This window comes from Tribolium madens, unplaced genomic scaffold (assembly GCF_015345945.1).
Source record: "Tribolium madens isolate multiple individuals breed KSU strain unplaced genomic scaffold, Tmad_KSU_1.1 Scaffold_11;HRSCAF=98;Tcas5.2_LG3b, whole genome shotgun sequence".
NCBI lineage: Eukaryota > Metazoa > Arthropoda > Insecta > Coleoptera > Tenebrionidae > Tribolium > Tribolium madens.
Window position 1 is genome coordinate 6,217,367 of NW_025400975.1, and position 20,026 is coordinate 6,237,392.

Consider the following 20,026-nt stretch of genomic DNA (forward strand, 5'->3'; position numbering starts at 1 on the left):
TACTGGTTTCTAATTGATAATTTCTGATTTTTAATTACGGGTTTCTGATTTCTGCATTACAGAAAATAAAAAAAATTTTGCTTTTGATTGATGATTTTTGGATCCTGGTTTTTGATTGATGATTTTTTATTTCTGGTTTGTAATTTCTGGTTTTTGATCAATGATTTCTAGTTACGGGTTTTTGATTTCTCTTTTCTGCATTTCAGAAAACAGAAATTTTTAGTTTTTGATTAATGATTTCTTATTTCTGATTACTGGTTTCTAAATGATGATTTCTGATTTTTGATTTCTGGTTACGGGTTTTTGACTTATGCGTTTCAGAAAACAGAAAATTTCTAATTGATGATTTATGATTTCTTGTTTCTAATTTCTTGTGTCTAATTACTGATTTCTAATTGATGATTTCTGGTTTTTGATTTCTGCGTTTCAGAAAACAGGAAATTTCTGATTGGTGATTTTTGATTTCTTGTCTCTGATTTATGATTTCTGCTTTTTGGTTACTGTTTTCTTGTAAATATTAAAAATTTTGTAATAAAATTATGTCGTGACAAGTTCATTTTGTAGTATTGTTGTGTAGTAAATATAATTGGGCTACAGCCCACAACCGACGCAATAATATCGATCAGTGCGGCACCGACGACCTAGAGTATCAACCGTTTTCCTTGGCGCCACGGAAAATATCACAAAAACGGTCTAACAAAACACCAAGTGCAAAAATTGTGATAAAAAGTGTAATTTCAGTGCTTTACTGCTTTGACTCAACCCTTATTCAAAATGAATCAATTTCACAAATACGTTTTCCATGTGAGTATCATCCCTAGTCTGGTAGAAATAATAGACGATTCGGTAACAAACATGATAAAATATCATTATATTGCCATGTTCACATGTGTAATACACTAATAAAATGCTAAAACAGGGTTTGTTACTTTGTTTTTCATTGTTGTGTTATAACAAGTCATAAAAAACGACGTTTAACAACTAAAGTTACATTAGGAGATATCACCACCAGTCGAATCATGTAATAAACATAATAAATTTGTAATTACGAATTTTTAATTTCGTACTAGTGCACACTTTATTTCACATGATTGATTTTGTAAACATGACTTAGAAGGTAAATAATAATAATAATCGATGTTGGGAGTGTTAATTTTCGGTTAAATATTAGTTTTTATTAAACTAGTGATTTTTTTGTTACTACATCCTGTATATTTTACGTTTGAAGTGTTCATTACAACAGATAATTGATTATGAAACTTTCAAAATACGGTCAGTCTCTAAGTAAAGTTATTTTTTTTTATGGAATTAACACATCAGAAAATCAGTACTCCAAAAAATTAAGGGAACAAAAAATTTTTTGGTGGATTTTGAAAGCTGTATTTCAGTGAAAAATGGTCGTATCTTAAAAAAACATTTTGAAGCTTCAAATTCTGGTTTTGAGACTTTTGACGCGAAAAATATGTATTTTTTTTTGTTTTTGGTTCACATACTTGCAATTTTTTTTAGTAAATTAATACCTAGGCTGGATAGTTCGTTTATTTAGTTTCAACTTGCTTTTTTATATTCTTTTTACGTTAATTTGTCTCTGAAATATTTGATTTTTATTGAAAAAGCATTTTTTTTTTCTTTAATCATCGATATCTCAGCGATGACTGAACAGAATATGTAAGGGTGGTTTCAAAAACTGGAATGAACTTCCTACATTACCCTTTTACGATTTTTTGAAAAAAAAATTCTTACACCTCAAGATTGATTTAAAAAAAAGAGAAAAAAAAAACACTTCTTTCTTTCGTTGTTTTAGTAAATCTACCATGTATTCAAAATTGATTTTTTACAACCCTAAATAGACCTCTAAATTTTTTTTTGTTCTTTAAATTGTATTAGGGAATTAAAATTCGTTTCAAGTTCAGTATTTTAACATTTTTGTTGTATGAAATAAAAACACTATAACAAAATTTATTAAGCTGCAGTGGACTTAATCTATCTGATTACATCTCGAATTAATTACCTATTTTTAAACACGAGGGGATGTTTTGTTCAACAATTTAACCTTGTGTGACACGTATTTATTTTTTCACAACTTTGAAAAAACTTCCCTTGGCATTAAAAATTTATAGAATATGACCGGGCAAAATCCGCAGTTTATTAATAAAATTTTTATTAACGTAAACAGCAAAAGATCTCTTAAATAGCTGTAACGGAAAGTAATAAATTTTTAAAATAATTAAATCCGCAATTTGTATTACTTACCATATGGTTAAAGGCTATTAAAAACATGAATCTGTTACCGCATAATACTATTCAAGAATTGATAATAATTCTAAAATTAAATCGTGTTTTAATGGTGTGTTTTACCGCAAATTTATTTTCCGCAAGAGAAAGACTTTTAACCTTGCGATTTAATTCCCTATTGAATATAACTGATAACTAGGTGTTACGTAAGGAATAAAAAGTATTTGCATGTGATTATTTATAAAGGATTTTTAATATTTTTCTACCGGGAGTGGCCTAGGAGCCTCTTCCATTTTCTGTAAACATAAACACAGCGCAAGCTTAATTTATTATTCCAATAAACACCGGCACGATAATTCATGTTATTTTAGACAAAATATGAGTTGTCATCGAAGAATTTTTCTTAAGGCTAACTCGGAATCAAACTTGTTTTCTAACACAGACAGATAAACATTTTTTTAAGATTCTAGTAACAAATGTTTACAAAATAATTAACACTTATTTACTTATTAGTAATAATATAGAGTTACTGTTATTTATTATAAAATATCAAAGATCCAACACTTTTTACTTCCTTAGAAAGATTTTTAAAAATTTTAATAATTAGGAAATGTATAAAATGTTTTTTTTTTTCAAATTCACAATCTGGCTTTTTTATATGAAAAAGTGGAGCTTTTTGGTTGTAAAGTTAGAAAAGTTTATTTGCAACATATTTTTTTTACCCAAAAATCAAATGTTGGTCACCTATTTCACCCCAAAAAACTTGCAACAGTGTGGCAATAGAAAAGTCCTGAAGTATACAGAGTGTTCAGTTTTTCTTGTTACAAATTTAAACAGGTGATAGAATATTTAATTTTAAGACAAAAGTGTCCTATAAATATGTATCAAAAAATGTTTTGTAAAGGAGCTACAACCTTTGAAAAGGATGCGTTTTTTAATGGGGTCGTATCGAAAAACGCAAAAGACCTATTTTTGTGAAAAACTATCGAATTTAGAATTTTGTTGTTAAAAGTGGCAAGAAATTTCAGCCAAAATAGTTATAGTACTATTTATCCTAACCCACAGTTTAAAAAAATATACCATTTTCAAGTTAATTTGCTAATTTTTTGGCTCATTTGGGTGAAATTTTACTTGAAAAAGACAAAAACAATGTCGTTTTCGACCCTAATTTAACTATTTTAGCAAAATTTTGTGAAAAGAAAAACAGTTTTGGCTCGAAAACGTTTTTATTCGCTTGAAAATAGATGGAAATAAAATAATTTTTTGCCTAATTAATTTTTGGGCATGTTTTTATAAAAAACAATTAAGATTTTTACTCACAAATGGCAAAAAACACCATTTTTTACCTAATTAGAAGATCTCACGACTTGAATGAGCAAAATCTCGGAAAAAAAGTGCATTTTTAACTAGAAAAGTCAAAAACAATATTATTTGGTCATATTTTTCCTAAAATTTTGCAAAAAAAAACAGTTTTTAACTCAAAAACATGTTAAACGCTTTAAAAGGTACACCAACTTGGTGGTTTTTTGGTTGTGAATAAAATTTTTTGAAAAAAATCAGACCAAAATAGAGCGTAGTTTAGTGATTTTGTGGCCTATTTTAGCAACATATTGCGAAAAAAAGAAGTTTTTGGTTCAAAAATGTATTTAACTGCTTAAGAAAGCAAAAATAGCACAATTTTTATCGATTATTCAACTGGTTCGGACAAAATTTTGCAAAAAAATTGCATTTCTGGCTGAAGAACTTTCTTAAACGCTTGAGAAAGTGAAAAATATGATATTTTCGATTTAATTTTGTGATTTTATCTTGTCTCGATAAAGTCTTATTCAAAATTTGAGTTTTTATCTTAAAAACATACTAAAACGTTTAAAAAAAACATTTTTTTTGGTAGAAAGCACCACAAAACAAGTGTAATATAAATATTAGAAAGATTTTACTCAAAAAAGGTAAGTTATATCGTAAAAACGCAAAAGACTTCTTTTTAGTAAAAAACTATGGAATTTAGAATTTTGTTGTTGTTATAGTACTTTTATCCTAAACCCCCCAGTTTAGGATGCCCCCGATTAAAAATTTCGACATAAAGGTAATCAGCTGTACCAAATTTTTTACTTTTATCTGAAATGGTTTCTGAAATATTACACAGAATCCACCCCTTTCAGGGAGTGTAGCGTCCTTACATGGTATTTTTCAAGAATGTTCATAGGAAACTTTTATCTTAAAATTGAATATTCTGTCTCCTGTTTAAATTTGTAACAATAAAAATGGAACACGCTGTATATTTGTTTTTACAAAACCGTCAAACTGATTCAAAATTAAGTTTTTCTTAAAATTTGGTGCAAACTTTGGTTTTAATAAATGAAAATACCCCAAATTTAAACTCATTATACGAATAAAAAATACTGCTCTTGACTGCAAATTTTTCAAAATTTCCTAAATTTTTTCTTGTTAATAAAGTAAAAATATTTTGCTAAACATCCATTTACTCGTATTTAAAACAGTTGCTTGTAAGTATTTATCAACTTATGTGATTTGTAAAAAAAATAATAGTTTTAAAACTAAATTAGAAAATAAACCGAAAATCTTTACTTGAGGACGTATGTCGCATTACAGTTCGTACGTCAGCTACGTCAAAAAAATATTTAAAAATTAAAATATTGATCTAAGCAAATTGAATTACTCTGTGAAATGTTTCAAAACATCCTACAATGGGGTGTAGATGGGGTTTATTCATACAAATCGTTTCCTGTCATAATTTACATAAAAATCATTTTGACATTTGTCACCGTGACATTTAATATTCTGCAGACACACGTTTTAAATTTCTAGATAGCATTGTAGTAATAACAGTAAAAACATTTTTTTTTAATTAAATAGAATCAATGACACTATGACTAGGCTTGAACCTAGTAGTTTATGCCTAGTCAGAAGCCCGAATCGGTTTGTCATCCTTTTTGAGGTCAAAGAAGTGCAACTTATGCAACCAGTAATACACCAGAATACGAATGGTGTCTACTTTCATATCTTTATCGGTTCGAAAACAGGACTAGAGGTCAGAACGTGGCAGTAGTCGAGTAGTGGTTTGTTCAGCTGAACGTGAGTTTAGTAAACAAAAACCTAAATAGGTGGATAGATACCTGAACGATGTGTATCAAATCAGTTTTTGAACTGTGATTGGTATCAGGTGTGGCGCAGTGCCTATTTCAAGCTCTTTTACCCAAACCTAAACTAGGACGAGTTTATTTCTCAGGTAAATATATTTTTTGGTGCCAGAATTGAACGGGTTTCAGTTCTGTGGTGACCTTTATTAACACGTTTTACACCAAACTGACGTATTTGAGTGCAAGTTTGATTTTTCGAAGGTTTCGTTAAAAAAAAACACTTTCCAAGTTAAAATTATACATTAGTTGTATTGAAAACAGTCTAAAATAGTCATCGAGTGATTGTCGCTGACGTCTTACATACAAACAATGGCAATTTTCCACAATTACACTTGTTATTTTCGAGGCTTAGATGATAACTTCTTCGGTTTAGACTCCAGACTGAGTTTGTGTTTTGAATACAAATCAAACTCAATAACAATGCATACAAATTACTTCCAACACCTCTGAATGAGGTCTCAAAACTTACTTTCTAATTCGGAGGGCTGTAGAAACTCTCCAACGATTTTCCCTAGTTCAAAAGAAAAGAAAGTCACCGCAAAAGCAGATTGTTTATGTGCAAATGTCTAGATTTTTTGTTTGTTTACTATTTATAAGGTGCTAACTTTAATTGCACCTATAAATAAGTATGTTTAAACTTTTTAACAAGCGGTGACAATTTTTTATTTGCTTGGGTACAACTCACTAAAATGTGGGCTAATGAACTTTTTTGTATAAAAGGAGGGAAACTAGTTTTTTAGTGACAACAGTTTTATTACGAAATCGAACCAAAGGAGCGAAAAATTTAGTTGGCAATGATTTATGTTTGAGTTGGCAACAAAATGGAAATTTCTAGGGTGTTTTGCGTTATATCCTGGTAATTGGCACACCGGAAATAATGCTAAATCTCAGACAGATCACCTGTTTATGAATGACTTCATTTCACTACTAAATTAATTTTATTTAATACAAACTTTCATTTTTTTCAAACATATGTCATTTATACCAAAAAGATAATAAGCTGAAGCCAATTAAATTTACTTGAATTTAAATTAAAAACGATTTTAATTAAATTTTTGATCAATTTTGAAATTAAGTTTCATCAGTAATTTGCCATAAAACTTTTGGAGTATAGTATAGTTCAATCTACGACGTAGCTTCGTGTGAAATTGACATTTGACAGAACAGAAAATAAAGTGCAAAAAATATTACTAAATTGTTGTATTGTATTATCATGTTTAATACTACGAATTTAGCTTTGAAATAACTCAAATTTATTTTTTTATAAAACATTTGTTTTTTATGAAATATTAATTATTACAAGCCGTGAAGTAAATTTTGATAGAGAATACAGATTTGTCACCTAGGGTTTATATTTTTAGGAAATTACGTTTTTCATGTTGTTTGAAACTAGATTTTTCAGAAGTAATTTTTAATACTTCAATTGAGTTCTCTATACAAGCTGACAGGTGACTTAACCTAAATTTTTGACACTAGTTACGATATCTTAACCAAATTTATGGCAACCTATTCACGAATATCCCTAAATCCTAGGTTGTAATTTCTTGTTGATACGATAATATGTAGTTCGCTCCCGACTTAGTATTTTCTTGTTTCAATGTTGGCAAGGAAGAATCGAATACTAAGCCTCGTCTTTGTTCTTCTCGTTAGTTAAAAGATATTAGAAAATGTGACGTTTTTAATATGTTTGTCACATGTTTTCTCACAGTGTAAAGGAAGATAGCGATATGAACGTATTTCTGTGTTTGTCTCGTAACGTTTTATGGTTCAGAAATGAACCATACATAAAAACAGAGTGCTCTGTAAATTTTATGAACGTATGTCTTGAATAGTAACATTAATACCTGTCAGTTATCTGTCAAATTTATATATGTTGAAAGCATTCCCCAGAACATCATTACTCTCTGTAGAATATGTACATTGGAATTTTATTAAACGTAACAATCTAAGCTCGACATACGTTCATGAAATTTACACCCACGCACAATTTTTATTTCCTGCTTTGTACACAATGTTGCCAACTTGATTTCAGAATCAGAGGCCACTTTTTTTTTCTAGTTTTTCATTATCAACTGGATCAATACTTGTTGATCACTCAGTTTTTTATCAGCTAAATACAGTACGCCAGAACTCGTCCGCCAGAGAAAAATTTCAAGTAAGATAAGATACCAGGAACATGGAAGAAATGTTTAAAAAATTCTATCTGTCAAAAAATTTTGACATTTATTTTTTGACATTTGACATTTTTTATGTCTATTTAGCGTAACTGATGATCTTGAATATGTTTTTTTTTTATAATTATTTAGTAAAGGTACAAAAATGTTACCAATAAAAGCCACAAACAACATTAAAGAATGTTAAAATTTAGGATACAGCTTTTTTGTTTCCTCTTCTAATAGCCTGTAGCAAAAAAAACTTGGATAATTATCTTTCCAACAGAAATAAATAGTCAAAGTGCAAAATTGAAACTCTCATAACTTCAAAATTTTTATAGATAAAATTTTTCTCTGGGGTGCGAGTTCTGGCGCACTCTGTATATTTGTTATGTTGTGGTTGGTGACACTAACGTAAGAATTGAATCTTTTCTTCTTAATTATAAAACGATATAAATCAACTTTCATGTTTTTTGTCCACTTCGTTGAAATACTTATTTTTTTCTACAAAAAAACTGATTAATATCACAATTTAGCGCGTGGACAAACAAGTTTGATTCCCGCTGTATGTATGTGACATTTGAGGGAATCCTTATCAAAAATTGAAAAAAATAAGGCGAAGATGCAAAAATCACACGCAACCAAGGAAAAAATCTTCACGTAAATTTTATAATGAGTGGAATTATTTTGTTCCCATTGCAAAATGTACCTTTGTTGTCGACCTAGTTTCGACTTTTTCCGATTTCAAAAACACATGACGCACGAACAATTTTATTCAATAAGAATTGCAAGTAATTGAGATGCTTATCCAACCATTCATAGAAAATAAGTATGTATTTTTAGATAAAATTAGAAAAAAATCCGCCCACGTCACTGGAAGATTTTTAATGCAAAATCATTAATTAAAATCTTGATATAGGACTATTACTATCACACTGAGAAGAGAATATTATTTGCATTCTCGGAAAACAAACTGGACACACCTACAAAGATTCTCAAACTGCTTTATTCTTGCACTTGACATGTTTCTGCTCAAATTTTCGACAAAAATATTAGCGAAAATCGTCTAATTGTTCTAATAATTCTTACCTTTTAGGTAATTATGACCAAGAAAGGCTACTAAGAGGCATTCTAATGATAATTGATACTTAATGTAATTATTTTGATTAAACCAACATGTAATAAACAGTAGTAACAATAATGTGATTGAAGATGATTACCATGAGATGACCTTGTTTTGCTATTCCGGTATTTGCATCTTAATCTAAATTTAAAGTTTATTATAATTACAAATATTTGAATGGTCCAAAGGAGTATCTGTTTTATAAATGTAAACAACGTGATGTTTTTAACTGTATTTCGGTATTTGATCACCAAATTAAAAATTAATTTGTTCGTTATATTAGTATTAGCTTTTTTGTTTTTCTCTTGACTAGTCACGTATAGAGGAAGCAATAATATCTGGTGAGCTAATAGTATTGATATTTTATTATTGTTGAGGTTGAATCATCGAAATTTGGACCCTAAGTTCTCGTGAGATTAGTCACTTACAGGGTGAATTATTATTATTATTGCCTTCAATTTTTCTTGCATAGAATTTTTTTTTGCATTTCATTAACTATTCTGGGTGTTGGATTGTGGTATTTTTCCACATCCAAGTCAAGATTTTTTGTAAATGAAAAAATATCGCGTGATCTATTACAAATCTACAAATTAATTTTGAAGATGGAGTAATGATGAGTTCATTAAATTAATGAGGTTCTGCGATTTTTTGCTGTTTGATATTTAATGATGTTTAAAAACACGAAAAATCAAAACTTGGAATGAAAAAAAAACTTAATTAATTAATTTTAAAGTGGCAACATTGTTTCAAAAAATTAAAATTATTTTCATCACTCTTCAAAGACGAAAAAACTTAATATTTCTCCCGAAATTTATGTAAATAGTAAATGCAACAATCTCGAGTGGATTTTGACACTTCAAATAATTACTAATTAATTAATTGAACTTTGAAATAATACTCAGTGATTTGTTCTAAGTAAAAAACCTTGACCGTCTACATCATTTTTACATGATTTATATTTTCACCAAATTTGTAGTTCAAGGTTTTTACACTTTCTCAACTGTATTTTTTTAATACCGGGTGACTGTAAATGATTATGATTTTTTTCCTCAAGTTGGTGTCAAATTGAAAATTTTAGTTTGGCAAATTTAAAACGTCAAACTTTAATAATTTAGCCCTCACTTGAAACATTGCTGTTCAATAACTCAGTGTTGCCAATAGATTTTTTGTCACTTGGTATTTAATTCAGTTCAATTTCGAATCACGTCATGAAAAAAGGATTAGGTAGTAAAATTTTCCATTTATGTATTTTTCCCAAATAGCCAAGTTGCAAACCTTTTACATAAAAATCTAGTTTGCATATTTTATGTTCAGGTTTTCTTGATTTCAGTTATCAGCCATTTTAATCAGATGTTAATTAAACCAAATCTGCAATTTTTCTTGAAATTTTTATTACTTAATAGTAAACAGAATTCAGTTTATTATTTTTATGTAAAAATTGTTCCAGAATGATGACACTTATCAGCTAAGTTAAACTCAACACACTTTGCTACATTTTTGTGATAAGTTTTCTTCCTGTTGATAAAATTTCAAAATAACAGAAAAATTAGATTTTCGAACTGTATTAAATAAAAATAGTTTTATTGTTTGTTGTTATTTATTAATAATTTTTAAACAAACTGTCTGCGGTCTTGACTATTGTTTTATTTAATTTTTTATTCTAGGTTCAAACCTGTTTTCACATTTGCAATTTATTTTTATTTTTGCAACAGGTTTAGACTAAAACTAAAATTTATTCAAAATATGCGACTTTTTGCTTGAAATTGTTGCCTCAGTGATTAAATTCTTTAGTATTTCGTCGTACCATTTCTGCTCTGATTCCAGTTTACTGTTCCTTTAGAAATTGTGTTGACCTTAGGTGAATTATTTTTTGTTCTCAAGTACTTAAATAATTGATTATTACCCACATTTTTCAGTTTTAATCACTTTAGGCAGATTGTTTATAGAAAATAAACATAATTAAAATTATTAACAACTTTGCGTTTTTTCAAACTTCCTAATTACACACATGCAAGTCGAATGAGAACTGCGTGATTGCAGGTAGTGCCAACAAAACAATGAATAAAAAATTGAGAATAAAAATATATAGATTTTGTTTGAATATAAATAAAATGAACTCTTGTTTCCTAAAGCGAAAACCATGTCATTTCGGCACAAAAATAGACGCAATCAAATTTATTTTGTTTAAAAATAAGAGAAAACTTGTACTTGTGCGTCACCTTTCAGTCACAAATGGAAAAGTAATGTTCTAGCGTACCTGCATACCTTAATTTTTAATAAATTTTCCGATGTTAATAGGAATTTTTAAAATACACACGTGTTGAATCCCAAAATAACATCTCTGAAAAGATTAGCCAACAACTGTGAAAGCACATTCTTTTTTGATAAAATTTCAGATTAAAGAAATCGAATTAGAAAAATTCCTTCTAATTATTTTTTTTCCAGTGTGAGAATATTAAAAAAATCCTTAATCGTGTTTTTTTTGTTTCAGAAGTACCTTGGATTGTGCATTACAAGAACACACAATGATGGTAAGCTTTTTGATATTTATTATAGTGGTTTCTAGAAAAGTTTGTTGGTAAAAATAGTATTACCGGTTTATGCAAATCTGGGAAACATAAAAAAACTCGAAAAAACATATGTTTTAATTGAATTTTATGCTTAGTTGGAAATTTATGGAGAATTAATAAATTCATATGTGGAGGAAAGACGTGACTAAGAAAAACAACAAGCAATAAATTTCAGATTGTTTTTTATCATGTCAGACGTGATATGCAACATACATAGAAGAGGGTGCAATGAACTGTCTTAGAATTTTAATTTTATGGACGAATTTATTCAAAATAAAAAGTTTTCTCTTTGTTTACTATCGATTATTTTATTATTCAGTTTCACATTTATTTTTTGTTAAATATGTAAAAATGTGTTTTTTGAACACAATAACTTTTTTAGAATAATGAACTATCATTACTTAGATTACAAGAAAATTTTNTATTTTTTGTTAAATATGTAAAAATGTGTTTTTTGAACACAATAACTTTTTTAGAATAATGAACTATCATTACTTAGATTACAAGAAAATTTTTGATTTTATAAAAAAAAACAAGGAAATTGCCCGAAAAACAATCATTTGAATTTTTGAAACTTTAACCCAAGACTGGTAAAATTTGACTCCTCTGTATGTATTTAAGCGAGACATATTTATAGTTGAAGTTTTTATCACAACTTTATTCAGAATAAATCGTGTTGTGAGTGCTTCAACTTCGTTCTACTCATCTGTGCTAAAGGCCATTCAAATTGCATTTTTCCTTTCAATGTAAAATTTTAGGGCTTTTCTCAGTGTTGTGTTTATTGCCAGATTCTTATGTGCATTTTAGAAATTCTATTTTTAAAAAGAGAAAAAAATATGTACTTATTTTTAAACTCAAAAATGTCATATTTTTTAAATGTTATTATAAAGTCAGTACAGGCTACAGAGTGTCCCAAAAAAACGTACTAACGGGGCACTACGTGGGAGTATTGGGAGTTCTAACAGTGATATTTATCTAAAATTGACTATAGCCATAATCGTTTAAATTCTGCTCAATGAAAATATTGTTACACCGGAAGTGGGTAACAATTTTGTTATTTTAAATAGAAAGTTATGTTTTTATTGCGTTTTTGGATTACTCAAGTGATTTTTAGAGATTTTTTATCAGACTTTCCTATACCTAAATTTTATCGTTTTCGAAATATTTAGACTTTTTTGAAATTGTTTTAATTTGCATTTTCTTCTCCAAAAATGATAACTTTACCATTTTTAATTATTGTGAAATTGTATTTGGGCATATGAAAAAGGAAAGTTAGATCTTTTCTTTCGTGTATTTATAATTAGAAAAATAATTAACAAACCTCCAAAATTTAAGGTTACGTTTGGGAAACTTTAAATACCCGTAACTGAATTTTTTCAAATGGAAGGCCCCAATTTTTTCTTTACTAAATGAAAGAGAATTTAATTCTTTATCGATCTGTATCAACATTCCCTATACCTAAATTTAATGATTTCCAAGTTATTTTGACTTTTTTTTACAATTGAAGAAATTCATTACTATCCATGGTAGTTTTCGCATAGTTTGCCATGGAAATATTTCTCACTGAAAAAACGACAAGTTGTTTTTCATAATTGTGTTATTTTTTTCGTAAATACAAATTAAATTTATCTAATGTAAATTTGAATAACTTTGATATTCTATTTTTTTTTATTTCTATGACAATCTATGCTAAAGTAGCTAATGAATTTGTCACAATATCAAAAAAAGTTACTATAACTTGAAAACTATCAAACATAGGTATAGGGAATGTTAATACAGATCGAAGCAGAACTAAATTCTCCTCCATTTAGTGAAGAAAAAATTGTAGTGTTTCATTTAGAAAAATTGAGTTAATGGTATTTGAAGTTTCCTAAACGTAACCTTACATTTTGGCGGTTTGTTAATTATTTTTCCAATTATGAATACACCAAAGGAAAGATCTAACCTTTTTGTCTGGTATACCCAAATACGGTTTTAACATAATAAAAAATGGTAGAGTTATCGATTTTTAAAAAAGAAAATTAAAATCCAAAAATTTTTTTAAAATGTCTAAATATTTCGAAAACGGTTAAACTTAGGTATAGGGAAGGCTAATGAAAACTTTTTCAAAATCACTTAAGTAATTCAATAACGCAATAAAAAAAAACTAACTTTCTATTTAAAATAACAAAGTTGGTTTCCACTTCCGGTGTAACAGGAAGTGCCGCCATCTTGAAGATATTTTCATTGAGCAGAACCTAACCGATTGTGATTATAAACAAAATTTTAGATAAATATCACTGTTAGAACTCCCAATACTTCTAATGTTGGGTTTCGACGGAACATGCTGTATATTACTAGGATGCAGAAAAAAAGATTTAAAAATTTTATGTTAAAAAATTTTGACATCTATTTTAATCCCTATAATTTCGAAATTGATTTTTTTTTAATTTTTTCCGTGTTCCTGATATCTTACTAATCTTTTTCCTCTAATTTGCTAATTTTGGGAAACCCTATATATTTATATTGTGTGTTGTTACATACCGGGAGGGGCATCGGTTACGCGCAGAAAAGAAATCCCCACTTCTAATTAAATAAAATTGTTGAATTTTTTCACACTTACCTGAGCATTAGTAAGGTACATTCTCTAATTTTTTGGTATTTTTCATTTACAAATAAAGCCAAAAAAAAAAAATTAAAAGTAATTTTCTCCCAAAAAGTTTAATTCTAATTTTTATACTGACCTACGCAGATTCACTTCCTACAATTGTTTACAAAATCAGAGAAAAAAAATACCAATTAGATTTTGAATAAAACGCAATTTCCCATCTAACTTTGAAAATCATTTTTATTTAAGACCTGCTACTTGTGCCATCGTAAATTTAGGTGACAATGGGGAACTGCAATTGAGGTAAGATTCCAAGGTTTACAACAAAAAGACCCTTTAAAGCGGTCGGCTACTAGTAAATTATTCTTTTGTTGGCAAATTATACCATTTTGTCATAAATCATGGGTCTGGTTTGTGTTTAAATAAAAAAAGCGATTATTTGGCTAACCAAGTCAAAATTTGGAATTGTGATATCAAAGTTTGATGCGCTGACAGGTACAGATTCATTTAGTGTAAAAACTTTATAGGTAAATTAACAGAAAGTATTCATAAAACACACAAAACTGTTACGGACTCATTTATTATCAAAAAAAATTAGAAAAATTCTCAAATTATACCATATCAATAATTAGTTATGTATATGAAACATCGACAGTTTTAATTAATTAGAAGTCGCAATTTATCAAGTGCGCGTAACCGATGCCCCACCCGGTATATTTGTATTGTGTGTTGTTACATACAATTTTATACATATGCAAAACTCAAAAAAATAAAAATTTTCAAAAATTTGAAAACGATTTCATTTTTTACATTTGCTCCAGGCGTCAGAGGAACTCTCCTTTGTGGCTCCCCGTAAATTGAAGGGCCCCCATCACCATGACGTTACCCATCCAGCCACTCTGTGGCGATAATACATCGTTGCCCTTACGTGGAGGTGTAACCGGAAGACGAAGATTGTGTTTGAGTGCTGCTTGGGCTGATCCACCGACAACACGAAGAGAAAGACGTCGAGCAATTTGCTCATGGTCGGTCGGATACGGTACACTCACCGAACAAGAAGAGTCGCCAGTGAAACAAGATTTGCTTACAAAAAAAGGTGACGAACGTAGTGAGGCAAATAATTCAGATGAGCTACATAAACTCACTTTACTCCGAATTACATATACTATTTTAACGCTTGTTAACATTTTCGAAAGTGTTTATTAATTTAACTAGTGCAGTTAGTACTGCAAAATGTTTAATGCTGAATACTGAAAAACATAAAAGGGTCACTTTTGTGACGTTAAATTACGCGTTTTATGAGCAATTGACTTTTTCTACAATCGTTTTTATTAGACTTTGTTTACTTTACAACAATTAAAATGGAGATAATACCGATTTTGTTGTTTTCGTTGTCAGATAAAAAGATAAAATACTGTTTGCTCACTTATTAATTAATTAAAATGAAGATTTACACAGTCCTGAAACATGTGGACAACACGGTTTCCGTATTTAAGAATTGTTGGAAAATTATTAGATCCTTGAATTAATTACTTGAAATATTCTTGGCTTTTTATGAATTTTTTGATTGCGAAATTTATGTGGTTGTAAAACTTGTGTATAACAGAAACACAGAAAGTTTATTTGTGGTAGGTAACGGTCCAAATTGCAGAATTCTAATCATAGTTTTCAATGTTTGCAGAGTTATAAAAACGTCTTTTTCTCGAAATTATCAATTTTTGAAAGTTTGTTACTGCAACAAATGTGTTTTTAATGTTTTAAATTGAATAATTTTTACAATTACATAGTTTTATTGCAAAAGTGAGCGAAGTAAAACGTAATAACAAAACTCTGTTTTACATTGTTATTTAAAAATAGGATTTGCAATTTTTATGGCGAGTGGAAGTGACATTGCATAAATATGGTAAGAGTATTGTTTAGTACAAATGCTTTAAAAAAGAAACGAGAAATGGAATTTTGTACAGTGTAAATGGGATTTTTAGATGTTTATGAAAGACAGAACTGGACTCTATTTTTGAAAATTCTATCATTTTGACTACAAATTGACAGAAATTAGGCTACATTTATGAAGGCAAACTTTTTTGACCATTTTTGTGTCAAAAAAGTGGGGACCAAAAAGATTGACAAGAGTCAAATTGATATTTTCTGCTTTATACAGGGTGTTTTAAATAAAGTAATTATAACGAAGCTTTATTTTACCATCGTTTTTTTTCAACGCAATTTTTGGAAATACTAAGAAAACACCCTGTATATGTTTTTTTTTAATATAATTGAAAAGTACTAAAGTACTTGTTTTTTCTTTGACCATAGTGAATAATAAGCTCAAAAATCGGATATTTCCGAACTAAAAAAGAGTTTTTTAAAATATCATTTAATGTTAATAGTATATTACACGCGAGTTGGGAAATGTTTTATTACCCCGAGTGCTCAGATATGCAATCAAAAAGCGCAATCTCGACAATGGGTAATGGACATTTCTACCGTTTGAATACTATTAACTATTTTATTCACAATCAATTTTTTTAAATTAGTAAAACATCTGTTTTCTGTCAAAGTTGATGCATTGACATAGTTGCTATACAAAAAAAATGAATGAGTTATTTTGACATTTGATGGACTTGTAACCTTGATCATACTTCATAAATTAGTTCCCGACCACGGCATGTAATAACAAATTTTCCAACCTTCCAGTGATTGTGAAATGAACTACATTTACTGAATTACTTTAACATTTTTTGACCTTTAGGAAAACTTCTCAATGTAGGGTTTTCGCTTTTCTGTTTGTTTATACAGAGTGAAATTTTTAACTGGAATAAAATTCATAATTTGAATATAAGCGATTTTCGTAAAAAGTCCTTGAAACAAGTCGATTTTTATTTTTCGTTGCTCATCATTTGACACATATAGTTTTTGTTTATCTGCTTTCTGAAATGCACAGCCACCTATAAATTTTTTTTAATGTAATAGTATGACAAGTGACACCTCGTTTGAAAGGTCGTTTTGCGAGGAATACAATATACTATTTATTTTCTGATTATTTTCAAAGCCTACGTGATAAAAAATAAAACCAATCTTATAAGATAAGATTAATTTATATTTAATACAGCAAATATTTCAAATGAATATCGTTCCCTGTCTGACAAACTTCAAAACGATCGTAACATTTCGAGTGTGATTTGCGACAAAATCGAATAACATTGAGGACCTTAAGGAACGTTTTAGGAATAAAATTAGGCAAATTACCCGAAATGTATGTTACTTTTGATTTGCAATTTGTCCAGAAAGGAACGGTGCCCATTTTGAACATTTATTGCATTAAATAGTATTCAACTCAAGAATTTGTTCATATTTTTTTGTTACGTAGGCTTTGAAATATTCAGAAAACAACTTTTATTTATTTATTTTAATAACCGAAAAATGTTTTATACGAACACCATAAGAAATGCAATACGCTTAATTACTGAAAATAAAAGAAACAAGTGCTGTTAAAGATAATCAAAAAGTAAAATAAAACATGTGTAAGCCTATAATTATTGCAGTAATGTCACGATAAACATTCTAACAATTGGATAAAAGGCGTCATAAAACCATGCAAGAATATTTTACAACATTTTAGTTTTTACGACTCGTAACCCAGATTTATCAACAAGAAATTAATTACCACCTAGGATTCGAACTTTTAGGAAAATTACGTTTTTCATGTTGTTTGTAACTAGAATTCTCAGAAGTAATTTTGAATGTCTAAGGTTGGTTACCCATTGTTGTCGAAGACAGATGTTTTCTGTCAAATAACCTTTTTGGAAACAACCTTTTTCACACTATGTAAATCTCTGAAAAATTTGACAATATTCTTTTTGACAATTTGTGTACATTTTAGTAGAAATGTCTTGAAAAAAGTATGCTAACCTCCAAAAATTGTAATGAAAATATTTAGAATAACATAACATCTTACCGCGTAGTTGTGAAATATGTTGGTAACATCATTCATGGCATTCTGCATGGCACTGCTTTTCGTATTTCCAAATTTTTACAATAATAAAGTGTCAAAATTCTGTCAAAACACTGTCTGAATATCGCGATACCAACCCAACATGTTTCAAATTACTACAATTTACAAATTTTAGCACAGTAATTCTAGTACTTTTCTGGTTATAAAGTTTTTCACTAAGATGTCAAAAAAGTAAAGTCTATCTGAGTTTACCCAGTTTACAGTATTTCAGTTTTTGACAATATTGTCTTATCTACAAGAAATTACTCCCTAAGCTTTGGGGATATTCGTGAATGGGTTTCCATAAATTTGTTTAGGTTGGTTTTTGGTGACAAACAAAAGATATCGTAACCAGTGTCAAAATTTAGGTTAAGTCACCTGTCAGCTTGTATGGGATAGTTGACAGCAGGTTGACAGAAAATTCTAGTTACAAACAACATGAAAAACCAATTTTCGTAAAAGTTCAAATGGTAATTTCTTGTAGTTTTGTGTCACCAGAAAGAAACCACATAGCCTAGTAACGTAGTAACGAAAATCCCCAGAACCAGTAGAGAATTGTCAAAATTATGTCAAATGTCAATGGAGTGTTATTTTTCCAGGAAAAGTGGCTGACAACGCCACATTGCTGGAACCGCGGGGCCGCCGTCTAGTCACCTCCATCGCCCCCACTCATGCATCCCCCCCGGCGTCTCGCCGGTCCCGCAGCAAAGTGGATCTTTTGGCTATGCCCGGCCTAAAAACCCTAGTAAATCGTCGACGAAACAGCGGTTCTGAGACCCAAACCCCTCTAGTGAAACAAAATGGAAGTTCGGGCAACCTCATCAAGCCTGCTGCCAGTATGGCCAGTCTGCGGAAATACGAGACAGTTTTGGCACTCACTGGAGTGCTCCGATCGTCGTCATCGTCGAGCAGTGTTGAGCCTTTGCAACCTGTCAACAGACTCAGAGTACCTCCACAAGAGTCCACCTCGAGGTTTTGTTCGCGATGTTCCAGTATCCTCACTTTAGCTTCGACGTCGCGATATTCGCTCAATTCCTCCACGGGGGGGTTCGTGCCCATACACAAAGAGACTCTACTACTTTGCAAACTCTGTCTTGCGGAAGTGCCTTCCAAGGATGCGTGCTGTATTGCCGACTGCAAGTGCTCCTTTTGTGCAGAGGTGAGGAAAAACAACAAAAAACTCCCATCTTTATTAAAAAAAAAAATGTTAATGTAAGGATGGTTGACATGACCACGATTTTATCGACGCGGTGTGGCTAGCTTTTTGGTGATTATTTTGGCAAAAAACAAATGATGGCATGTGTAGCGACTGTTTTTCAGACAATTTTGTTTTTGAAAAATCGGTGAATTCTTATTTTAGTTTTTCTAAATTCTAAAGTTTCATTAGTCAAAATTCAAGCTCTTTCAAGCCAATAAAGTTGTAGTCATGAAGCCTTAAAATTCAATACAAACTTATTTATTAGAGACATAGTTTTGACGCATATCTTGTGTTGTTTTTGGTTCCAGAAGAAAATCTTGGGAACTTGAAAACAATGTTCAAAAAATTCTATCAAAAAATTTTGACGTCAATAATAATTCTGATTAGATCCACATAAACTAACATCAAAAAAAATGAGATTCTTCGAAAACACGTAGAATGCAATTTTTAACAGATTTGTACAATGTATCAGGAGGCGGTGACGGAAAATTGCATCTGTTCTAGATTGCCTTGGATAGTTGACATGACCACGATTTTATCGACGCGTTTTGTGCTTTCATTTTGTGATATTTTATTTTTTTGTAACATTTTGTAAAGTTCCATTTATGATTGATTTTTATATGAAAATTATAGTTTTACCACATGAATAAAGTTGTGGCCATTAAGTCCTCAATTCGATCTAAAAACTTGACGCTTTTTTGACGCATTTTTTGTTTTTGTTTTTGTTTTTATTAATTTTCGTCTTAATTCAACGATTTTATCGACGCGGTTCTTTTATAATGTCAATTTTGTCACACTGTTTAAATCATTAATTAATGAAATCTCATTCCGAAAATCTGTTACAATTTCTGTTAAATAATTATTATTTATTCTCTAAACTCGACTTATTTTCACATGTTAACAAAGATATTGATCAAGAAAAACATAGTTGGGACAATTGTTTTTTTTTAATATACCCATAGAAAATTAAAAAATCAATTATTAACGATAACTAACAATTTATGATAAAAAATA

At 29.4% G+C, this 20,026-nt stretch overlaps 1 protein-coding gene across 2 annotated transcripts in view; it reads left to right on the forward strand.

The window, feature by feature from the left end:
* The first annotated feature begins 673 nt into the window (after positions 1–673).
* Positions 674–20,026, forward strand: part of LOC123005965 (probable E3 ubiquitin-protein ligase RNF144A) — a 27,349-nt gene continuing 7,996 nt past the window's right edge. The window contains exons 1-4 of one of the 2 annotated variants that reach the window (XM_044400083.1): positions 674–804; positions 11,161–11,200; positions 14,648–14,922; positions 18,414–18,973. In XM_044400083.1, the coding sequence (XP_044256018.1) occupies positions 14,703–14,922; positions 18,414–18,973 (780 nt within the window). In that variant the 5' untranslated portion in view covers positions 674–804; positions 11,161–11,200; positions 14,648–14,702. Of the gene's footprint in view, positions 805–5,291; positions 5,483–11,160; positions 11,201–14,647; positions 14,923–18,413; positions 18,974–20,026 lie in introns of those variants that run through there. The other variant, XM_044400075.1, reaches the window with a different exon arrangement.